The 21,927-nt window shown below is 36.5% G+C and overlaps 2 protein-coding genes across 4 annotated transcripts in view; one reads left to right on the top strand and one right to left on the bottom strand.

Moving 5' to 3' along the window:
* The first annotated feature begins 33 nt into the window (after positions 1-33).
* On the top strand, positions 34-14,214 carry SLC35A5 (solute carrier family 35 member A5). 3 transcript variants are annotated; one of them, XR_004255629.1, is made up of 8 exons: positions 176-430; positions 2,611-2,763; positions 3,544-3,642; positions 4,618-4,751; positions 6,605-6,672; positions 7,357-8,146; positions 10,436-10,558; positions 11,297-14,210. XR_004255629.1 is itself a non-coding variant. In XM_032219842.1 (7 exons), exons 2-7 carry the CDS (start codon positions 2,634-2,636, stop codon positions 10,502-10,504), a joined length of 1,290 nt encoding a protein of 429 aa, XP_032075733.1. In that variant the 5' UTR covers positions 34-169; positions 2,611-2,633; the 3' UTR covers positions 10,505-14,214. The 3 variants fall into 3 exon arrangements, 2 of the variants coding, with proteins under 2 accessions (XP_032075733.1, XP_032075732.1); XM_032219842.1 differs by lacking the exon at positions 176-430 and adding an exon at positions 34-169 and having other exon boundaries at positions 10,436-14,214; XM_032219841.1 differs by having other exon boundaries at positions 10,436-14,214.
* Positions 13,178-21,927, bottom strand: part of CCDC80 (coiled-coil domain containing 80) — a 22,211-nt gene continuing 13,461 nt past the window's right edge. The window contains exons 6-8 of the mRNA XM_032219840.1: positions 20,331-20,434; positions 18,336-18,416; positions 13,178-16,455 (exon numbers count right to left, since the gene is read on the bottom strand). Of these exons, the coding sequence (XP_032075731.1) occupies positions 16,100-16,455; positions 18,336-18,416; positions 20,331-20,434 (541 nt within the window). The 3' untranslated portion in view covers positions 13,178-16,099. The remainder of the gene's footprint in view (positions 16,456-18,335; positions 18,417-20,330; positions 20,435-21,927) is intronic.

Raw genomic sequence — 21,927 nt, 5'->3', positions numbered from 1 at the left:
GCAGCCTCAGAAACTGCGCCTGCGTGGGAATACAGACCTGAGTTTGTGGCTGAATCGCGTCACCCATAGATCTACGTCATTTGTACTTTGTTTACTTGGCTTGTGCGTCACAAGTCTCCAGGGTGGTATATCTACATTGACCCATGTGACCCACTTGCAGAGCTGTAAGGTAATGCTTAAATGGGTATCAGAGCAGCGCTCGACGGTACTCCTTGTCAGTTTTCGAAAGTCTTTAGGGTTTATGGTTTCTTAGCTCTATGGATGCCGTTTCATTCGAGTCACTGCGCATGCTTTTCCACCGGGTGCATCATGGGAGAAAGGAGGCGGCTGGGAAGTGCCGGCTCGCCTTCTCAACTCTGCGCGTGCGTGCCTGAGCGGCAGGTAGACTAAGGCAAGGGGGCGATGCCCGGAGAGGATTTGCAGCTGTCAGGTAACCAAATCTTTGGCTAAGGGTTTAGGGCGAATGGGATGGAGCGCTGCTCCTATGTGGCACAATTTTTTAAAGCCTGCTCTTTTGGAGGGAATTGCAGCTCCATCAAGAAGGGAAATGGGAGCTTCATCGTTTGATTCTCGCTCAGTTGTATGGGCTCCAGAGTCCTAAGCCAGAAAAAAGACGGGCTTTTTGGCAAACCATTGCATGTGCCAGGCTCGTGGTGGCTTCCAGCTGTGTCGGATTTCAGCCTCTATTACTTCCAGCTGGGGTAGACAGCTGTGCATCTGGAAGGCAAAGAATTGGTGCAGGGTGTTTTACAGTGGCTGAGGCTTGGTTCACACATGTTAAGCCATCGTTTGATTAACTATCATTTGTTGTTTTGTCGATTAACTTACATTTCACTTGGTTTTCGCTGTGCGTAGGCTAAGATGTGAGCTGTAGCTAACTGTCTATTGAATAAACCCAATGTATCCAACAACCCACTGTTATAAATGGTCTTAGGTGTGATGGCTTGGCAACTCAATTGGCTAAATATAGCATTTCATTCACAACTATATTTGCAAAGCGCTGTGGTACAACAAGGATATTTCATGCCTCTTCACTACCATCTTCATGTTGGATCTTAAACCATTGGCTGCTTCTTTTAGACCAGTGGTTCCCAACCTTTTTTTGGCCATGTCCCACCTAGGCATCTTTAAAATCCTAATGCCCACCCTATGACATATAATTCTTACTTTACTCAAAAAGTGAACTCTACTCACAAGGAGGAAACATTAAAGACCATTAATTTGGTTTAAATAACGTTCAAATTGCCCCCATTAAAAATCAAACTGTTACCCTGTGGGACATGGACCCCACATTGGAAACCACTATTTGAGACAGTCTCAAGGAATTTATACTTTGAATGTAAATTGACACTGAGCATAAATTATTATGTACTACCGGTATTAATTATAAAAATTTATTGAAATTATAGGACAATATATTCTAGGTACGCATTTAAAATAAGTCTAACCTGTTGCCTTTTGAATTTTAGAGATAGTGCAGAAGTAATTATATTGAAACCCTTGTGTTAAAGAAGAAATTAATACTTTATTTCAGATAATTTTTAAGAGTTGCTATAAAGATGTTGAGAGATTGCCTTTTGAGGTTGACTTCCATTATATGCTTGGCAACACATACAAAGGAAACGTGTATTAACTGAACAGTATGTCTTGCACTTCTATCCTGTGCTAAAGGGAAACTTGGTGGGGGGGTGTTGCATTTAAAATAACTTGTAGAATAAAAAAAGGCATGCATATTGTCCTCACCAAAGTCACACAAGCTAATACTACTTTTTTATGAGGTGGTAATAACAGAATCTCACAAGTCTGAATGCACTTCTCCCCCCACCCCTCTGCCCCTTTATCTTTGTGAGAACTGAAGAGGATTTTGTGGAAAATGCTTACTCAGATTACAGATCTGGGCTGGACTTCAGTTTCTTTTATCTTACCATTGTCTTGGTTACAGTTATTCATTCTGCCTATTGCATAGATAAACTCTTCCCTAAAAGCAAAACAAGATCTGTTATTGTCATTCAAGATATTTAAGATATAAATAAGATTTCCAGCTCTATCTCAAAATCCTGGTAGAAAAGTTAGCTTCTCCAAACAATGAATAGTTCAGCAGTTGTATCATTTACTTTAGAATAAAACAAGCAAAGAGATATAACTGTAAAAAATATATGAGATTATTTTAGCATTTTTAAATATGATGCATGGTGAAACCAATACTTAATTTCTTTTTTAACTAATATTCCTACTCCACTATTGTAGAAGGTGATGCCTACAATTGATAATAAATTTCAGGAGAGTATTGTGGTGTGTTCGATTACTTCAGTTGAAATGTGTTATTCAGTAAGGACTAAATATAAGATGCATCAAGATCAGGGAACATTTTTATTAATTTTATGGTGTTAGTACTATATTTAAATGGTTTACTAAAATAGTACTCAAGCATACCATAAATAAAGGCCACTAAATTTATGCTTAATGCCTCAGAAAAACATGCATTACAACACTTACTTTTATGCAGTTTGTGAAGAATCAAGCACTAAACAGCTTTCTGAGTAGTCTAAAAGTAATAAATGTTATTTTAAAGGATGTACCTGATATAGTGTTTTGCTTTGTGGTTCAAAGTGCACTGACAACACAGCAACAGCATGGATTCCAAACGTTGCAGTCAGTCTGCTCGATGGTCCAAGTCAGCAATTTATACACTGCTTCTAGGAGGTACCTTTGTTACATTGGGTTCAAGTCGTATCCTTTTGATGAAATACTCTGTCAATGAAGGTACGTTGGAATATGTATTTCTGTATAGATACCACCAGAATTTGTTGGCATGCTCTTTGTTGGTCTATGACATGAAGTTAAAATAATTAGGTTTTGTGGAGTATTGATTGCTTTTCATAACTGTTTTTCAATATGAGTTTGGTTCCCATAGCCATTTTAGTAAATAATATATATTTCATATAGTCAGAAACTCTTTTGTGACATCAAATACAGCACTGAAGCTCTTTCTGTTAGTGATCTAGTCAAGTGAAAAAGCATATAACACTACACAATTAGGATCAGAACACTAATTTATAGTACAAAAAAGCCTCAACTTTGAATTTCACTCCCTGAAACCCCTTATTTACCAATCAATCAGAATAGAACTGGAAGGGACCTTGGAAGTCTTCTAGTCCAACTCCTGCTCAAGCAGGAGACCCTCTACCATTTCAGACAGATGGCTGTCCAGTCTTTTCATAAAAACCGCCAGTAATGAAGCATCCACAACCTCTGAAGGCAAACTATTCCACTGGTTAATTGTCCTCACTGTTAGAATGTTTCTCCTAAGTATTAAAAATGTTAATACTAAAATATTTTAAAATACCAAATATTTTCCAAAAGAAGAAGATATATTTTAATTCTTTTTTTATGAAAAATTCTTACCTGGAAATAAAAGTGGAGATTTTCTTAAATACAACTTGTTGAATATACATTTCTGCATTGGCTGCCTGTTGTAATGTTTTTACTTTATTTAAAGTTAATATATGCAATATTCATGTGAGTTCTCTAAATATTTTTCAGATAATAAGTATGATTATCTTCCTGCAACTGTGAATGTGTGCTCAGAATTAGTCAAGCTCGTACTTTGTTTGATAATGGCTCTCTGGGTAATCAGAAAAGGTAAGCTGCTAGAGCTAAATTATTATGATATTTAGGTTTGAAGGATAAATTATATGTAATTTCTGGGGCACCTATGGCATATGTGCCGGAGGTGGCACACAGTGCCCTCTCAGCTGGCACGTGCGCCTTCGCCCCAGGTCAAATTTCCATGGCGTTTCTTTCGTGAGCTTCTATTTCCCTGCAAATGATGAAACAGAAGCTCATGAAAGAAAAAGATATTTTATTTAGAGAGGTTGGTAATCAATAAAAATAAAGGGGAGGTAAAAGTATATCATGAATTATCACTGGAAAAATGAAATGAAAAATAGGGACATTAAGTTGGAGAAATTAAAAGGCATATTTTGAATATTGTATTGTATTCTATTGTAACAGAATCACATTAATTAATTTATTTACAGAAGTAATATAAATCCTAAATTCTGCAGATGGTTGAGGAATTTGAGATACTAAATTAAATTAAAAATGTTGCTTAAAAATGTCCGATATAAGTATGTGAATATAATTTATTTAGTGCTTAATGTTTTTATTCATAGTTGTTGGTTTTTAAATTATTAAATTTAAGATGTTAAGATAATTAAACTATATTTTAATTATTAAGAAAAAAATAATTTTAAAAATTAAAAAAAGGTTATCGGAATAGAGAGTGTTTAAAGCAGCTTTCCACTTTACCACACAAGATGATTTAACACCCAAATGAAACATAAATTGTGTTTAATTTACAAAGAAAAAAAATTATAGTGACCAGAGATCAAAATTTCAATTTGAATATCATTCAAAATCTTTCTAAGAAAGCCTGGTAAAGTTTCATATTTGTGTTTAATAAGGAAACTTCCAATTTTAAATTTATTAAGGAGTTTGTCTATAGTGCTTTGTTCTTTTTAAAATCAACAATCATTTGTGATGAGACAGTGTAGATATGTACTGATAATTAAATGCATTGAACTATTTTTCATCTTCCTTCTTTTTCTTTTTTAGGAGGATATTCCCATAGTGGATTTGGCTGCAGCTCTTGGAGGCAATTGTATAGCTATATAAAGTGGTCAATTCCAGCTTTTCTTTATTTTTTAGATAATCTGATTGTCTTCTATGTGTTGTCCTATCTTGAACCAGTAAGTATCACTTCAGAAATGCAGAATAGTCTCTATGTGTTCTAATGGAAAGCGAATATATCTTTATCATATTTAGTGCTTATATCAAATTTTTATTTTAGGAGATTATAGGTAGGATTACTTCCTGCTGAATAGTATTTCAATAGTTGAGTTGATATTTTAGAGATGTTATGTTCAGTATGAGCTATAATATAAGCAGAATACAAATTTCACGGGCTAGATGACTGTATTCAATTCTTAAGTTTTGTCAGTGCTTTTTCATAAATCAGACAAAAAAATCTGTATTGTAAAGGGTGTTTTCAATTGTTTGTACATAAGTTTGTGTATGAAGCATAACATATAAGTAATTCCAAGGAAATTAAGGTAAATGCTTTAATTAGAGCCAGTAAACTTTAATTAACCAGAATCTATTGAACATTGGCTTAGAGTGAGAATAGGTAGTCCTTGGGTTACGATAATTGAGCCTGGAATTTCCATTGCTAAGTGAAGTAATGGTTAGATGAATTATCACATGACTGCATTTAGTGACAGAAGTTCCCGTAGTCCTAGTTGCAGTTGTTAGGCCAGGACTGTGCCATTGTTAAGACAGGATCTCATGCTTCTCCTGCCCTACCATGATCCTTTCTGCTTCAGCTTCCCATCTTTGCCCTATTCGCTGCCCTGTACTCTGTCATCACTTGCCTCTGCCACTCCCAGCTTACCTTTGCTGTCTTCACTGCAGAGAAGGCATGCCTAGCTGAGGCAGCTGGTGGTGGGAGGGGTGCAGTGGCAGGATTAGGCCACAGAGTGCACAGTAGCTAAAAGGGCAGAAGAGGGGTGGGGGTGGGGGGAAGAGTTAGGGGTGGGGATGGAGTTGAAGTGCACTCTGCAGTCATAAATGCGGGCAAAGCTGCCAAGCATCTGAATTTTGATCATGTGACCACAAGGGCCTTGGCAACAGCTGGAACTTTGAAGACTGGTTGTAACTACCATTCATTCAGCACTGTTATAACTTTGAATAGTCACTGAATGATCCGAGGACTACTTATAAGTATTTTGCATTTTTGATGCTTAGGAGTAATTTGGGGGTGCGTACATATTTTCATGATAGTGTCAAAAGTCTGAAGACAGTTTTACTTATAAGGACAAGAACAGTGTTGTAAGAAATAGGGTTGAATGTAGTTTTATGATTTATTAAGATGGGAATAAATGCTGGCTGCTTTCAATATGACAGACGGATTTCCATTTGCAAAAGAGATCTTTGATCTTCTCTGGTTGGTTCCATCCACTCCTCCACATCACATGTACATAACCTCAGGTTTGCCCTAGATCAGATTTGAGAGGAATCACTACTCATTTTGATTACCAGTAGGTTCAAAGGAGGGAAACTATTTCTCACATTCTTCTCACTTTCTGTTTCTACTCAAATGGAAATCAAGATTTTCTCTATAGAATATCATATAGTGAAAGTCATAAACTGAACAAATTATGATTATCTCACCAAATGTCCTTTCATTAATTGGAATCTGCCATTCAAGATGAAATATATGAAAAGAGTATCTCTTGTCATTTATGAACACCTCTAATGGCAAAGAACCTTCCATGGACAGAAAGAAAGCATTAAAACATTGGTCAATAATTTGGGAAATAAATGTTAAGGTTTTGTTTTTCTGCTTGATTCTATGAAATATAGGAATGCTTGCTTTCAGGACCTCTCTAGATAGTGAGTTGGTTTTTTAAAATAAAAGTGCTGTTTAGCTCAATAAAATTTGGTTCCACAAACCATCATGCATTAAAGACATAGTACACTGGTGGATATCTTATTTTTAGGTTGCATTGGACTTGTAACATAATATCTCTTCTTCTTTTTCTAGGCGATGGCGGTTCTGTTCTCAAATTTTGTTATCATAACAACAGCTCTTCTATTCAGAATAGTGCTGAAGTGAGTAATTATGGAAACATGTTATCTTTTGTCATTTCTTTGTTTCCTCAAAGTTCTTTTCTGAAGCAATTTTAAACAAGGCTCTAAAGGTAATGAAAATTAAAAGCACACCCAAAATGATTAATAATATTACTACTATGTCTAATAATACTAATAATACTACTATTGTCATTTGTTAATGAATACATAGCTATTGAGTTTGATGTACTTTCTGTGGTTTCATTTTGTTAATGAAATGACTCAAAAGGCAGTCCTAAATATGTTAATCTTATCAAACTGGCTCATATTTGCATTTGCTCTCCCAAATGGTTGTTTTCAAAGACATTACATTCTAATATTTATTTACATAGTGTAGGGTATTGTTAGAAGAACAATAGCTGCCCATAGTTGTCTGGAACTGCAAGATGGGGAGCATATAAATTGAATAAATAAATAAATAAGTGAAAGAACATTGGTACAGCTTCAGTAGGTACAAAATAATTCAGTGTGCAGAGTGAATCATCCTGTTAGGTATAAGAGGCATTGTAAGCATTTGGCTTTCAATATTATTGCCCAAAGAATTTTTCCTCATATGACACTAGAACAGAAGTCACACTACTGCCTTAAAAAGTTAACTCTTTTCCTCCCTTACCTATTATTTGCGCTTCTTTGAATCAACTTACATTATTTTTCTTCTCCATGCAGGCGGCAGGTCTCCTGGGTGCAATGGGCCTCTTTGCTGATTCTGTTCCTATCTATTGTAGCTCTGACTGCAGGGACAGGAAGCAATGAGCATAGCTTGGCTGTGCATGGATTTCATCATGACATTTTTCTCAGCCATTCAAACAGTTGCCTGCAGTATACCAAATCAGAAGAAGAATGTTGGGGCAAAGAGAACTGCACTCTTAGATGGTCCTTCCCTGGCTTTACCTGGAATGTCACAACTACGGCGGGACCCATGAAAACAGTTCGTCTTGGACTAGGACATCTGCTCATACTAGTGCAATGTTTTATTTCAGCATTAGCCAACATCTACAATGAAAAAATACTGAAAGAAGGAGGCCAATTCAGTGAAAACATCTTTGTGCAGAATACCAAGCTGTACCTCTTTGGAGCTATGTTTAATGCTCTGATGCTAAGTTTCCGCCCTGAAAACAGGCGCCGGATAGAGTATTGTGGTTTTTTCTATGGCCACAACATATTCTCCGTGGCCCTTATTTTTGTCACTGCCTTCCTTGGGCTCTCTGTGGCGTTCATTCTGAAGTTCCGAGACAACATGTTTCATGTTTTGACTGCACAAGTTACAACAGTGATCATCACCACTGTGTCAGTTTTTGTATTTGACTTTAAGCCTTCCATGGAGTTCTTCTTGGAAGCACCTGTAGTTCTTTTGTCTATATTTATCTATCACTCCAGCGGCCCTCATTGTACGGAACACACTGTTCAGTGGGAAAGGGGCAAACATAATGGAGGTGCATGGGAGCGCTCTAGTGGGGTAAGGTTTGAAAGGTTTCCTTTATAGATATTCTGTGGGCCAATTGATTTCAGTGCAGACCTCTGATTGTGATGTGAATATAAATGTTTGCCATCATTGTCAAAATATCATACCGTTAGTAGGTACAATAGTCCTTGGTTATGATTGCATGTTGAGTGATCACTCAAACTTACAACAAGCCCCCCCAAAAATAGTTTGACTATTTTTGAACTCATGATGGTCTTAGCATCCCTAGGGTCATATAAACATGTTTCCAGCACTTGATAACGGAGGAATTTTTACAGTGGTTGCAGAGTCCTCGAGTCACATGATTGCTGTTTGCAAACTTCACAACCGGCTTTCAACAAGCAAACCCAATGAGGAAGCTGGCAATGAGTCTCAGGTTGAGCTCACATGACATCACACTTAGTGACCGCAGGTGATTTATTCAATGGCTGCAGTGGAGCTGGTGTAAATTGGTCGTGGTCATGTCATGTTTCACTTAATAACTGTGTCACTTCGCGATGGAGTAGTCAGACCCTGTGGTTGTTAAGTGAGGATTACCTATACATGTGTGGTTCTGCTTCCTTTATATTTGTTTGCTTATTAGAGTGCGTCCAAATGATATGCTAACTTCTACAGTTTGTTATGAATGCATCCAATTAAGTTAGTTATGGCCATATGTAGCTGTTGAAAAAAATCTGTACATATAACTGGACGCACTCACAGCAAACTATAAAGGAAAGTCATGCTATGTTGAAACATGTTGCTGGGCAGTCCTGGTAAAGTAGTTCCTGCACTCTTAGAATGTAGTAGAAAACACTGCTATTTTCTTCTGCCTATTTTGAAAAAAATGTTCTTTTTTAAAAAAACAGCAGAGAAACACTTCTATGTGCTGACCCAAAGAGCTACTGCTCTTTGCAATAAAGGATGTGGTTCATTCAGAAAACTAGAATGGAGGTTGTGCCCTTGCTGGAAGCTGCTTAGTCTTACTGCGGTATCCCGCTATGAGCCATTTCTTTCCTTTGCATTTCCTATATTTGTGTTCCCTAATCACAATCCCACTAGATTTGGGATGTGCATCTCTCTAGGATCCAGAAACATTTGGCGACATGAAATCAAAGCATTTTGGGGCATTCCATTTTGTCGCTGGTTTTCAACTTAAAATCCTAGTGTCCCAAGAAGTTTACAATAGTATAGTGTAGTTTAAAGGACATTCTAAAGGAATATTTTGTATTTTTCAGATACATTCCTTATTAACATTAAAGTGTATTTTTAGAATAGCTTTGGATGTATAAAGTTCTTTTTTTAATGTATTTGTGGCTATTTGCTTAGCTTTCTATTGAATTGAAGTGATTTTTTAAAAAGATTGAACACCAGAGGGCACAAGTGACAAACAAGGTGCACTTATGATGTGTTCATGGGTATGCTTCAAGCATATTTGAATAAATATGTAGATTGTATGCAAAAGTTAATATATTAATGTGTATGTATTTGTGAAAGTAAATATATATAATTTTCATGTGGATTTGTAAATTCATTAAGCCTAAAAAAGCAACATTTTTTTTTACTAACTTTCTTTTGGCTTTACTTGAAAAGATTCAGAATTGGATTTATTTGGTTTCTCTTTTTTCCAAATTTTTGCCTGGTGCCATTGCAAAAAATATGTAATATAGATTTAATAAATGTATTTGATGAACATTTGACAAGGTCAAATTCCTGCTCTTTCTACGTGGGTAAATATTTTGCATGGCATATAAAATACATAATTGTTATGAAAGAAGAGAACAATGCTTCTCAAAGTGACTGATTAAGAAGGATTTAATATTGTGCAGATGTATATATTGCAGGATCAGGCCTTCATAATGCACTAAATTGTATTTATTAGTTATGACATAGTTGTGTGACAAGGATATAAAAGATTGGTGCCCCTGGCTCATGAATGGCTCACCAGTAACTTTTTTTGCAAGTTCAAGATCCTATACTAGAATTGGCCGAACTGTCTAGTGGTAATTTGGAGAGATAACGTAAGAACTCTCCCAGTTAGGATCCTGGTAGAGCTTCTAGTCAACAAAAGTTGTACTTCCTATCTCTGATATAATTAACAAAGGTAATTTAAATTGCAATCCAGTTCCAATGAAAGAAACACTATTACAGGACAAGGACTAATGAAGTTCTACTACCACAATAGAGCCAATACCAAAAGTAGCTATGCTTCAAATTATGGTAAACATTAGACAAATGATGTAATCTATCCATTTAAGGACTTGTTTATTAATTTTTCACTCATCTTCCCTTTATTTTCTATAGGATGGAGAAGAACTTGAAAGACTCACCAAACCAGGCAGTGATCATGATTCAGATGAGGAGGCCTTATAGCAAATGGTTGTCACAACTAAAATTTTGGGGAGATCGGCTGGACGTCCATACCAAGTAGATAATGGGAGGAGGGCTTTGCCAATTCACAAAATATCTCCTATGAGTAACATAATCAGGCATAAAGCACAAAATTACTAGAATGTAACCAGCAGTCCTCCACCCCAAGCCAATCATTCATGAGTTTTCTGTTCCAACTCTTCCATCTGGTTGTGGAAGGCGCTTTTCCAGCATAGAATGTGAGGGCAGGAAACTTTTTCACAGTGAAAGTGGTGGAAATCTCTTACTGTTTTCACTGAGATGAGATTTTTTTTAAAAAAAAAAGAAATCAAGTTCTGCTAGATGATATTTTAACTACTCACCAAACAAAGGGTATTAGGGTGGGATTAGAAAAATCAATGGAGGTTATAATTTCTCCTAATCCTCATGACTATGCACTACTAATAGTGTTGAAGACCATACACCTCTGAGTATTAAATGTAGTTGGAATTTTGGGGAGATGTACATATTCTTGCCAACTGGATGATAGTAGGAAAGTTTGCCTATTTACAAATTACTATTCACATAATCAGTCATAAAGCACTGATTTACTAGAATGCTATCAAAATATTAATTGCTGGAAATTATTGCAGGGCAATCATTGTCCTTTTCTTCTGATAGTAGACTTCCCATAGGCAACTAGTAGGTCATTGTTGAAAATAGGATACTGGAGCAAACAGAGTTTTTATGTGATCCAGCAGAATTGCTCATGCTTCTGTGTACTTGATCTTCTAAAATGAAGATTTATTTTTGCAGCAAAGAGTCATTGGAATTCAGAAGATTTGGCTGCAGAAGGGAAGCATCATTTTGAACCATGTATTTTGAGAAAGCTGGGGTTTTTTTCCACCTTAAAATAAAGAGACTGGAGTGCTAATGCTGACAAGATATCTCAGTTCAAAGATGATGTGAGAGAAGAATTTAGTGATGGAATTATGGAAGCTACCATTTTGTGGAAATCCAGAAGCAAAGTCCTCAAAATATTGCATACCACAAATACAGAGATAAATGGTAACATTTCTTATGTGTAAAATGTACTTTACCCTTTAAGCTTCAGAAAATATTGTTGCCATCATGTGTTGTGTGCCTTGGGTACCATGTAAATCATCAATCTTTTTATATGACTACCCCTGTGATGTCCAGTGTTAAAATCTGCATATGTTTGAGCCTTAAAATTACAGTAATTAAGATACCATTTGAATATGAAAACCAATATTTGGGCACCTAGTATTTCTTCTAAATGCTACCATCACAATTCAGATGAGTTATCCAGCTGATGGATCTATTAAATGAATAGGAAATTAATATCATTACCTTCTAGCCATTTTGCACATATCTGTACAATATGGGTACTATTTTTACTTTTGTTACATGAAAATAGATGAATTGTGTATTTGAGCATAAAATTTAAGATTACTTCTTTCAAAATATACTAACCGGATCATCCTTCCAGGATAATGAAAAACAGGATCCAGAAAGATATATTGTTCCAAGTATTTATTCATTCTTAGCCAGTGTAGTTAAAGGGATGAAGGGAATTGTACTCTTAACATCTGAGGGTTGGGTGATACTTCTAGTATAAACCATGTAACACTGGATAAAACTGCATTTATCTCCTTTTACATGCATGTTGTTCACAAGCTGTGTGTTCCAAAAAAAATAATTTCCCTGGTAAATAAGTGATGTGCAACTATCTCATGTTGTTGCTATAAAGATACTCCATCTTTTCTGACTAATTTATTCAGTTACTATCCTTGATGGTGAATTGCAATCCAATAATACGTGGAAGTCAAGAGTTTGGAGAAGAATCTTTTATGGCATGTGGGCAAGGAAAATTTGTAATCCAGTATTTCTTAATCTTTAATGGACATTTTAAACATAGGCCATATTTTATATCAGGTAATGCCTTTAAGATTTTGGTCATATCTAGGTTATGTACTAGGAATGTCAATTCCTTAAAGAAAAGTTATCCACCCTATAAATGTTTCCTAAGCTTTCAGCTTGGAAGTAGCAAATTGGAGTGCCTCCCTTTGATTGTCTTTGATATTCAGTCTTTTGTACACATTCATGTTTGTGTTAAGTTCCATAAAAGGCAAAAGAAGTACAGGCATAAAATGTAGTGCAGCATAAAAAGTTTGTGCTGATATATATTTAAAGGTGTTACAATATTTTGCATGCAAAATATTCTGTGGATACGATAGAGAATTTTCTGTTTTTCCAGCATTGAGATTCAGTTTTGGAGTGGAAATGTATAAAGAAAATGGTACAATTGTATTTAAGACATTTAGCAACTGTCACATATAGAGAATTCTAAATTATATAAAACAATGCTTGAATTGTGATATGAAGTTTCACTTCAGTTTAAATTTCAAGTTTAAGATTCATTTGTAAAGATGTCTGCAGGGGCAAGAATTAATATTGAGAAATTATTGGAAGAGGAAAGTATGAAAATGCTAGGCAAATATTCCAATCATGGTTATTGTGTTGATATAAGGTGGTTCTATTATTTGCTTTCATAACATCTAATTGATATTTTTCTGTAATGTCGCTACCACGCTGGAACCTGATATAATGAAGTATCCTTTTGACCCTGCTTTATCTTATGTTTATTGTATTTATTCAGAAATACTGTTTGAAGTAAGGATTTCTTTTACCAACTTTATTGACGCAAGTATCCATTGTGCTTTTATTGATAGTCTCTGAAGAAGTAGTTCTAACATAACAGTGTTCCTTAACAGCAGTTGTTTAAATACAGTTGCAAGACAAACTTTGCCTAACTTACCTACTAGTGCCTGGAATAAATTACAATTTGGGGGGGAGGGGAATGGGTGAGTTGAGTTCAATGAAAAAAACTGGGCAAATGGATATTGATTTTATGCATACCAATAGAATTAGACACAGAAAAAATAATACTTTAGTGACCAATATTGACTTTCCATAACAATTAGAAAAACCAATATTCAAATACATATTTTTAAAAATTGGTAATATCATACATATATATTCTCAATAATGTATGGATTTGTGCTGGGCTTTTAATGGAGTCATTTAGGGCAGTGGTCTGCAACCTTGGCAACTTTAAGACTTGTGGACTTCAACTCCCAGAGTTCCTCAGCCAGCAAAGCTCTTAAGGTCTTAAAGTTGCCAAGGTTGGAGACCACTGATTTAGGGGTCAACTGTTGCCCAAACTAGGTAATGCTACCCAACTTCAAGGTCTTGGATACCCTAGAAATACCTGATTAAGCATTCCTGATATAATACATCCAAAGGATTATTATTATTGCCTGCATGGCTGTTGGGTTGGACATGGAGTACTTGAATGATTTTCTCCTGGGAAAATGACCTGAAAGGGTGTTTTCTAAATAGAATATAAAAATATGTAAAAAGTTAAATATTCATCTGTTCTCCAGTCTTCTTCAAAGGATTCCCCTTTTGCATTCATGTGGCCTGGCAGACTCATTTAGGGAACATATATGTGTCCGCTAAATATGTGGTTTGTCTGTGTTTGAGAAAGAAATCTGCTTTGTTTGGTGCGTGTGGAATTTAAAAAGAAATTTCTTGAAAGAAAATTCTGAAGGTTTTTTGCATTAGTGGCGTGCAGGGTTGATTTTGTTTTCCTCTGCAAATATCTAATAACAAAACAAAAATAAATAAAAACTGAGCTTGTCCAATTTAAAGCTGGTGTTGAACATTATTTTCAGTTGTGTCTTTTGATTGGTTTGGTCTTACTTATTTTAACATGACAGTTATTCCTAGCATGATGTTTTCAGGAAGTTTGAAATTGCTAGTTTTAGATTACATTACACTTAAAAGAAACAAAACACAGAAAAAACTAACTTAACCATTTCTGAAAAAAATTCCTCTCACAAAACATTTGATAAATCTGCCTCGCATATTTTGCAAGTTAACTTTTAATCACGTTTAGTGAAATTTTAAGATTACATAAGGACTACTTCCTGTTTTACAAGTTGCACATGAAGATCAATTAAAACTCATCTTACTATTTAGGTTTAGCTCACTATGCCTTCTTTGTCAATTTACACAAGTATTCTCCAATAGTCCATTCAGATTGGTATTGGCAGTGGTGATAATGTATGTGCAGCTGCTTTTGAAGTTTCCTTCCTTTGGTATTGGACGACAGAAAATCTATGTATAGGACACTGCAAATTGAAGAGCTTTTGAATTCCAAGTTAAATGACAGAAATTATTTCCTTTTCTTCTGCATAGGAAATAGAAACTGGGACGATACTATTGTTTTACTTTGGAACTGTTGTCCTTTAGGCCTCATGTAAGTTTCAGCAATTGCTATGATACGTTAGGAAAGGGTTTTTCTGGCATGCTAAGATTTTTTTTCTAATTTGAGAAGTGTATATTGTACCTATATAGAGAAATGTTATACTTGTTTCCAAGTATAACTTGGTTGATACATACAAAGTACACCTTTATACACCTTTATTGTTAAAAAACTCAAGGTTGCAAACATATCTAACACAACTTCTTTCTTCTGTTTTCCACAACACAACAACAATCCCATGAGATGGGTTGGGCTGAGAGAGAGGGACTGGCCCAAAGATGTTAGGCAAAATAATTTCTAACATTAATGCTTTTGCATTCAGGTTCTGCTCTGTGGCTTTGCTTAAATATATTGCTGGCTAAAAAGCTGAAATATCTTTTTAACCAGCAATATACTGAGGCATGAAGGCACAGTGGTTAGAATACAGTGTTATAGTCTAACTCTCCCCACTGTCAAGAGTTTGATCCTGACTGGCTTAAGGTTGATCCATCCTTCTATCCTGAGATTGGTAAACTGAGGACCCAGATTTTTTTTTGGGGGGGGGGAAATATGCTGATTCTGTAAAGTGCTTAGAGAGTGCTGGAAAAGCATTATGAAGCGGTATATAAGTCTGTTGCTATTGCTAAAGCTGAAGTCTTTGTTCTCTCAGATTTTTCACTCAGAATCATAGACTATATTTAAATTGTTAACTCTAGACACTCTTCAGATTGGTAATTGACAGAATCATAGAGAGATGGTATAGTATGAACAAAGTGATTTTAGACAAAGCATTTTTAAAAGTCGTCTAGAAATCTTTTTCTGTAACAACTGTAATAAACCCTCCTGAAAAACTGCAGTGTGAAGATCATACTCGGCAACACAATTCACCATTTTTCCTCTTCAATAAAGATTCACAGTTTTCAAATATATATTTCCTGGGGGAATGGGAATGTAGTTAGACAAGAAATGATGTCCATTGTTTATGTTATATCCTATCTATCATACAATAATCACTATTAGAAAGGAGTTTCTTGTTCTACATATACATAGCACAAGGAAAATACCTCAAGTTAAAAGGGCTCTAAAATATAAAGGAGTCTTTATTTCATAAGGCATCAGTGAAATTAATTTCACCTCTTTCAGTTCATGAAAATGTGCATTACAGAGAAGACCAAAATTTTATACACTGAAGGAATAGAAAATGTTCAGGCAATCATGAAGCAATTTCCACACGTGGCCTTTTGTGACTTGAAGGACTAGTGGGATTCAAACAGTCAAAGGCTAAATTGCTACTTTCTGTACGGGTATCCATGGTGGTAACTTTCATGATGATGATGATAATCATCTTGATAACCTTCCTGATAACCTTGGTGATAACCATGGTAGCCATACTCTGCATATTCATCTTCTGGGCATCGCATGCCAAGTGACTGCTGAATGGCCATCTCCTGTCGTCGAAGTTGCATAGAGTCAATTAAATCATATACAATCACCATGGACCACATTGGGGAAGGATACCAAGATTTGACATTCCCATCTTTGCCAACCAAAAGCATGGAAAAATATTCAGGACTAATCTGGAAATAATTGCGGATATCTTTCACCAAATGAATGGGTACATCTTCCCTGTCCACACTGGAGCTCCCTAGAGAAGGTCAGAATTGGGGAAAATGTTAACATTTTCAGATCGGCAGATAAGTTGGTCTTGAAAGCATAGCATATTTAATCAATTGTATATATTTTTTACTATTTAAGATAATTGCTATTGCTGAAACTGACCTGGAATTGGATTAGTTGTAGCAGAAATGCTTTTTGATGCTAGAAGGAATATTTCATAATCATATCATCAAAGAGAAAATCTCTCTTTTTTTAGTGTTTTGAAATAAAGACATTTTTCCAGCAGTCATTGCAATGCAATGGCTCTTTAGCGTGTCTACTTTCCTACAGAATCTCTACTGAGATAAATAAATTTAGTGCAAAACAATCATACCATAGGTTTTTAAAATGCAAATTTTCCCAATATCATATATTTTTTCTTACTAATGTCCATTGTAATTTAAAAGGTTTGAGAACCTATTCCTAGGTACACAAATACGTATTCTCTGAAGAACAAAATTAGCAAACTATAGATTCAAATGTTCCAAAGGAGCTTTTTCAAGAGGCAACTGGACTTTCTGGTTTTTCTTTGATGACGTATCACTTCTCATCCAAGAAGCTTCTTCAGCTGAAGAAATTTCTTGGATGAGAAGCAAAGTGTCTTCAGAGAAAAACCTGTGAGTCCAGTTCCCTCTCGAAAAAACACCTTTGGGATATTTCGCTTCTCATCCAAGAAGCTTCTTCAGCTGGATGACAGAGAATCTCCATAGACATATAGATTCAAATGATTTCAATAGGGTTTCCCCAGCAATCATGCGGGCAGTTAAATGCCCAATGCAGTTCTGGCCATAGGAAGTGACCCAAGCAGTTGACATGATTGTTTTAGTGGAATCTCTCTGTTGGATGAACTTAAATTTAAAGTCTATTTACCAAAATGCTGAACATCAAAAAAAATGCCCAGAGCAGGGGTAGACAAAGATGTAAACTTAATTCTGAGTGTTACAACCACCCTGCACAGCAGGGGTGAAATCAACTTACCTTTGCTACCGGTTTGCAAATGTGAGCACGCATACTCACTCACTTCACTCGCAAAACCTTCCATACATGTGCAGAGCATCAAAAACAGGACGTGATGACGTCCGGGTGGGTGGGTGGAGCCTCAGCAAGCGCTACTGATTCACCCGAACCGGATAGAACCGGCTGAATTGCACCACTGCTGCACTGCATGTTATTCAGATAAATTTAACTCTTGATTTTCATGGGCAGAGCATGATGTCATGACTGAGACAGCATCTTGCTATCTTCAGGCCTGTGGACTCTGAGAATATAATAATCTCTGGTTTGTCCTCAGACCCTTGTGGGCATCAGCCATATCCATTCAGGAAATGGAGCATAACAGATGAATCTGCAAGATTGTCTATGGTTCTCATGTAGAAGTGCTGATGCTGATAGTATTTAAAGAGCATGTAGTATAGGACTATGAAAAGTTCCAGAATTCACAATAATAGCTATAGTAACAAAACACGGTAGAAATTTAGCTGACATGTATGGAAGAAATTTAAAAAATCTGCTTTCCAAAATGTGTTCAGCAGAGTATTATCTGTTGTTTTGACTGGGAAACAAACAAAAAAACCCAAGCAAACATCTGACAAAAATCTAATAATACATATGTCTACAAAAAGTAATGGAAAAACAAAACGTCAATATGAACAGCAATAACATTGGGCTTCAGTTGGGGCTCACAACCCAAAGGCTTAGGGAAGGATGACACTACTATGCATTTATAAGAGGTGACTAATAATATTGTACTGCCTAGTCTCAAGATAATTCACTATTCCTAAATACAAACAAATAAATAATGGCTCAGCATAAAGCATACATTTGTGTTTGGCAATTTAGGACAGTCAAAATCTGAAAAGGATTTCTTACCATTGATTGGATATAGTTCTAGAACTCCACCAATCTCTTCTCCCAGGCCTAACAACTTGAGGATAATTATATGTCGCAGACCTATAGCAGAAAGGCATCAATTACTGAACAACATCTTGATGTCAATAATTGTGATAATGCAAAATATACAACAATTATAGAATTAAATGCAACATTTTGCAAAATATTTCAGTTATATAATCATAATTTTTATACTTCACGTGGATGTAGCCCACTGAACATTCGGTATCTAGAGCTACTTCAGACAGTTCCTCAATCCTGGAGTCTAACAGAGCTAGATGCCAGTAAATAAAATTCATATTTATTTATTTATTAGACTTATATACCGCTTCATAGGGCTTTCAGCCCTCTCTAAGCGGTTTACAGATTTTTAGCAAATTGAGTCAGCAAATTGCCCCCACAGTCTGGGTCCTCATTTCACCCACCTCGGAAGGATGGAAGGCTGAGTCAACCTTGAGCCAGTGAGATTTGAACCACTGAACTGCAGATAACAGTCAGCTGAAGTGCCCTGCAGTACTGCACCCTAACCACTGCACCACCAGTTTCTTCTTTTTTTAAGAAACTGTATCAGATTTGCTCAAATCACTACCAAAAATACAAAGGGAAGACAATCCATTCTACTATTTTAGTAGTTTATAGAAATACCATAATTTGGTTAAACCTTGATGAGAAAGAATATTGGAAAATTTATATTCATGAGCAGTCATTTTTTTCTCTTCATAATTCAGAGTCTGAGATTAACCCTGGAGATGTTTGCTTTGTAAGAATCTAATATGAAACATTTAGAGTGCAATCTATAGATGTCTACTCAGAAATCAATTCTTAGATTTTCCAGGGCAGTATTGCAGTTTGAAGCCATCATTTAATCACAATTGTTCACTAAGACCTGAGAAAAAGGAGGATTGTAATTTATCAATCAGCTGATTTCAAAAAGGAGGCAATTATGAAATTGGCCACATGGCTTTTTGATTGATAGCACTAGGACAGGGGTGGGTTCCGGCTTCTGTTACTGCTGGTTCGCTCAGGGATGCACTTCAGGTGCATGCACCATGCGTATGCATGTGCATGCGCAGTAGTAAAAAAATTGCTTCTGTGCATGCGTAGAAGCAAAATACAAGATGGCGCTGCCATAAGCGGCGCCGATAGAAACAGTTTGGGTGCGTGGCCAGCTGAGTTACTACCTACTTGGCGGAACCAGTCTGAACTGGTAGGAGCCCACCTCTGCACTAGGATCCCTGCAGTTGGAAGAATCTCAAAATGGTCCAGAAGCTTAAGAAAGTTGGTGTACTGGAATTTCTTTTTACAAGCATAACTAAAGCCCCAAAAAGAAAAGAGAAAGGGGACAATTATTACTACAGGTAGTCCTCGACTTATAACAGTTCATTTAGTGCCTGTTCCAAGTTGCACAGAAAAAAGTGACTTATGATCATTTTTCACTTTTGTGATCATTGGAGCATCTCCATGGTCACCTAATCAAAGTTCAGACTCATTGCAACTGACTCATATTTCTAATGGTTGCAATCTTCTGGGGTTATGTGATCACCTTTTGAAACCTGACAAGCAAAATCAGTGAGGAAGCCACTCAACAACTGTGTTAGTAACTTAAGAAGTACAGTGATTCACTTAACAACTGTGGCAAGACAGGGAATAAAATGGGGCAAAATTCACTTAACTGTCTTATTTAGCAACAGAAATTTGAGGATACATTGAGGACTACCTGTAACAATTTTTTAACCCCACTTTTATTACTTTTATAAATGTGAACATATTTAATAGCCTTTCCTCCTCATTTTGCCCCCCATAATAACAATCCTCTGATGTGAGATGGGCTGAAAGATAATGAGTGACCCAAAGTGACCCATTTGACCTTCATGTCTCAGGCAGGACTAGAATGCACAGTCTCCTGGTTTCTAGCCCGGCGCCTTAACCACTGGATCAAACTGGCTCTTATTCTTTACCAAAATTATTACTTACCAAAATTGCATGCTTGCCCATTCAGGGCTGCAAGCTGCTGTGAATAAGCCCAGTCTTCCTCACTGGGAGTGGATATTACTAGTAGTCTCCTTCTCCACCGGAATCTGGAATGAAAAAGAGGACATACTAAAAGAAGTCCCCATATTACTAGGTAGAATCCATCAGTTAGCCATTACAGGTTTCTGCTTAGCTTCTGCCTATTTGTGACAGAAACTGTAAAGCAACCAATAGCGCTCCAGATACTGGTGAATTCAGCATCTGTAGCCTTAGCCATAATGGTCAATATGGAGGGATGCTGAGAGTTATTCAGCAACAGCTGGAAACTACAGTCTCAAATGTGCTTCCCCCCCCCCCCCTTTAAATAGCAACTGGACTGTTTTTTCCTCGAGGAAGAAGAAGAAAATGTTTTGCTTCTCACCCAAGAAGCTTCATCAGTTCTGATGGTGTGGGGTGACGAACTGATGAAGCTTCTTGGATGAGAAGAAAAACATTTTCTTCTTCTTCCTCAAAGAAAAAAACAGTCCAGATGCCTTTTGAAGGGAATAAAAGCACCTTTGAGGCAACTAATACTTGAATGACTGAGGATCTCCACAGATATCTGGAAACTGGAGGTTATCCACTCCTGCGTAGTAAAGCATGAAGCAGAGTCTATTTAAGGGAAGGAATAATCCACACTTTTGGGACAGTTGGCCTTGATAAGTTGTTGATAAACTCTCCTATCAGTTGCAGCTCTGTTTTATTAATTTATATCCAGATTCTTCATTCCCCTGGAAAAGATTAAAAGGCTACATAAAAAATTGGCAGGATTTTAAGGATTATGGACCAAAGGTGGTTTGGAAAGAACCACAACTGTCCATAAAAGAGCTTCTCACACAGAAAAATGAGAAAAATCTTATTTTTCAACAGTCCAAAACACTTTCTTCAGTTACCGTAGTTTTCAAAGTATAAGATTTCCTTCAAAAGAGAGGCTGAAAATCCAGGTGTGTCTTATATGCTGAATACAGCATTTTTTACCTCCTGAAACCCTGCCCCCTTCACCAAAATGGCCATGCATAGACTTTAGGAGGTCTCCAGAGTGCTCCTGAGGGCTGGGGAGGGCAGAAATGAGCGAAAAACAGGCCATTTTTGCTCAATTCCCCCCCCCCCTCAGCCTCCAGGAGCACTCTATAAACCTCCTAAAGGCTGTGCATGCCCCTTTTTTTTGACAAAAATTGGCCTGGTTTCACAAAAAATGAACCATTTTTTGCTCATTTTTGGGGTCCTGACCCCTAAGGAGCACACTATAAGCCTCCTAAAGGCTATTCATGCCCTTTTTTGGAAAAAGAACAGGCCCATTTTCGCGAAAAATGGGCCGTTTTTGGAGGTCTTCAGAGTGCAAAAAAAATGTTTTTTTTTTTAATTTGCCTGTTCAAAATCTTGGTGCGTCTTATACTTCGGTGCGTCTTACACTCTGAAAAATATGATAATTAATTCTTCTGGAAATACACTTGTTCTCAAATTCCTGGATTGATAGCCATAGTCACTGATTGATATCAAAAAGGCTGGCAAAATTGAACAGCTGAAGTCCTGCTGCTTTTTAGACTTTCAGAATTCTTCT

The sequence above is a fragment of the Thamnophis elegans genome, chromosome 6 (assembly GCF_009769535.1).
Source record: "Thamnophis elegans isolate rThaEle1 chromosome 6, rThaEle1.pri, whole genome shotgun sequence".
Classification (NCBI taxonomy): Eukaryota; Metazoa; Chordata; class Lepidosauria; order Squamata; family Colubridae; genus Thamnophis; species Thamnophis elegans.
This window is presented reverse-complemented; position numbering and strand designations above follow the sequence as displayed.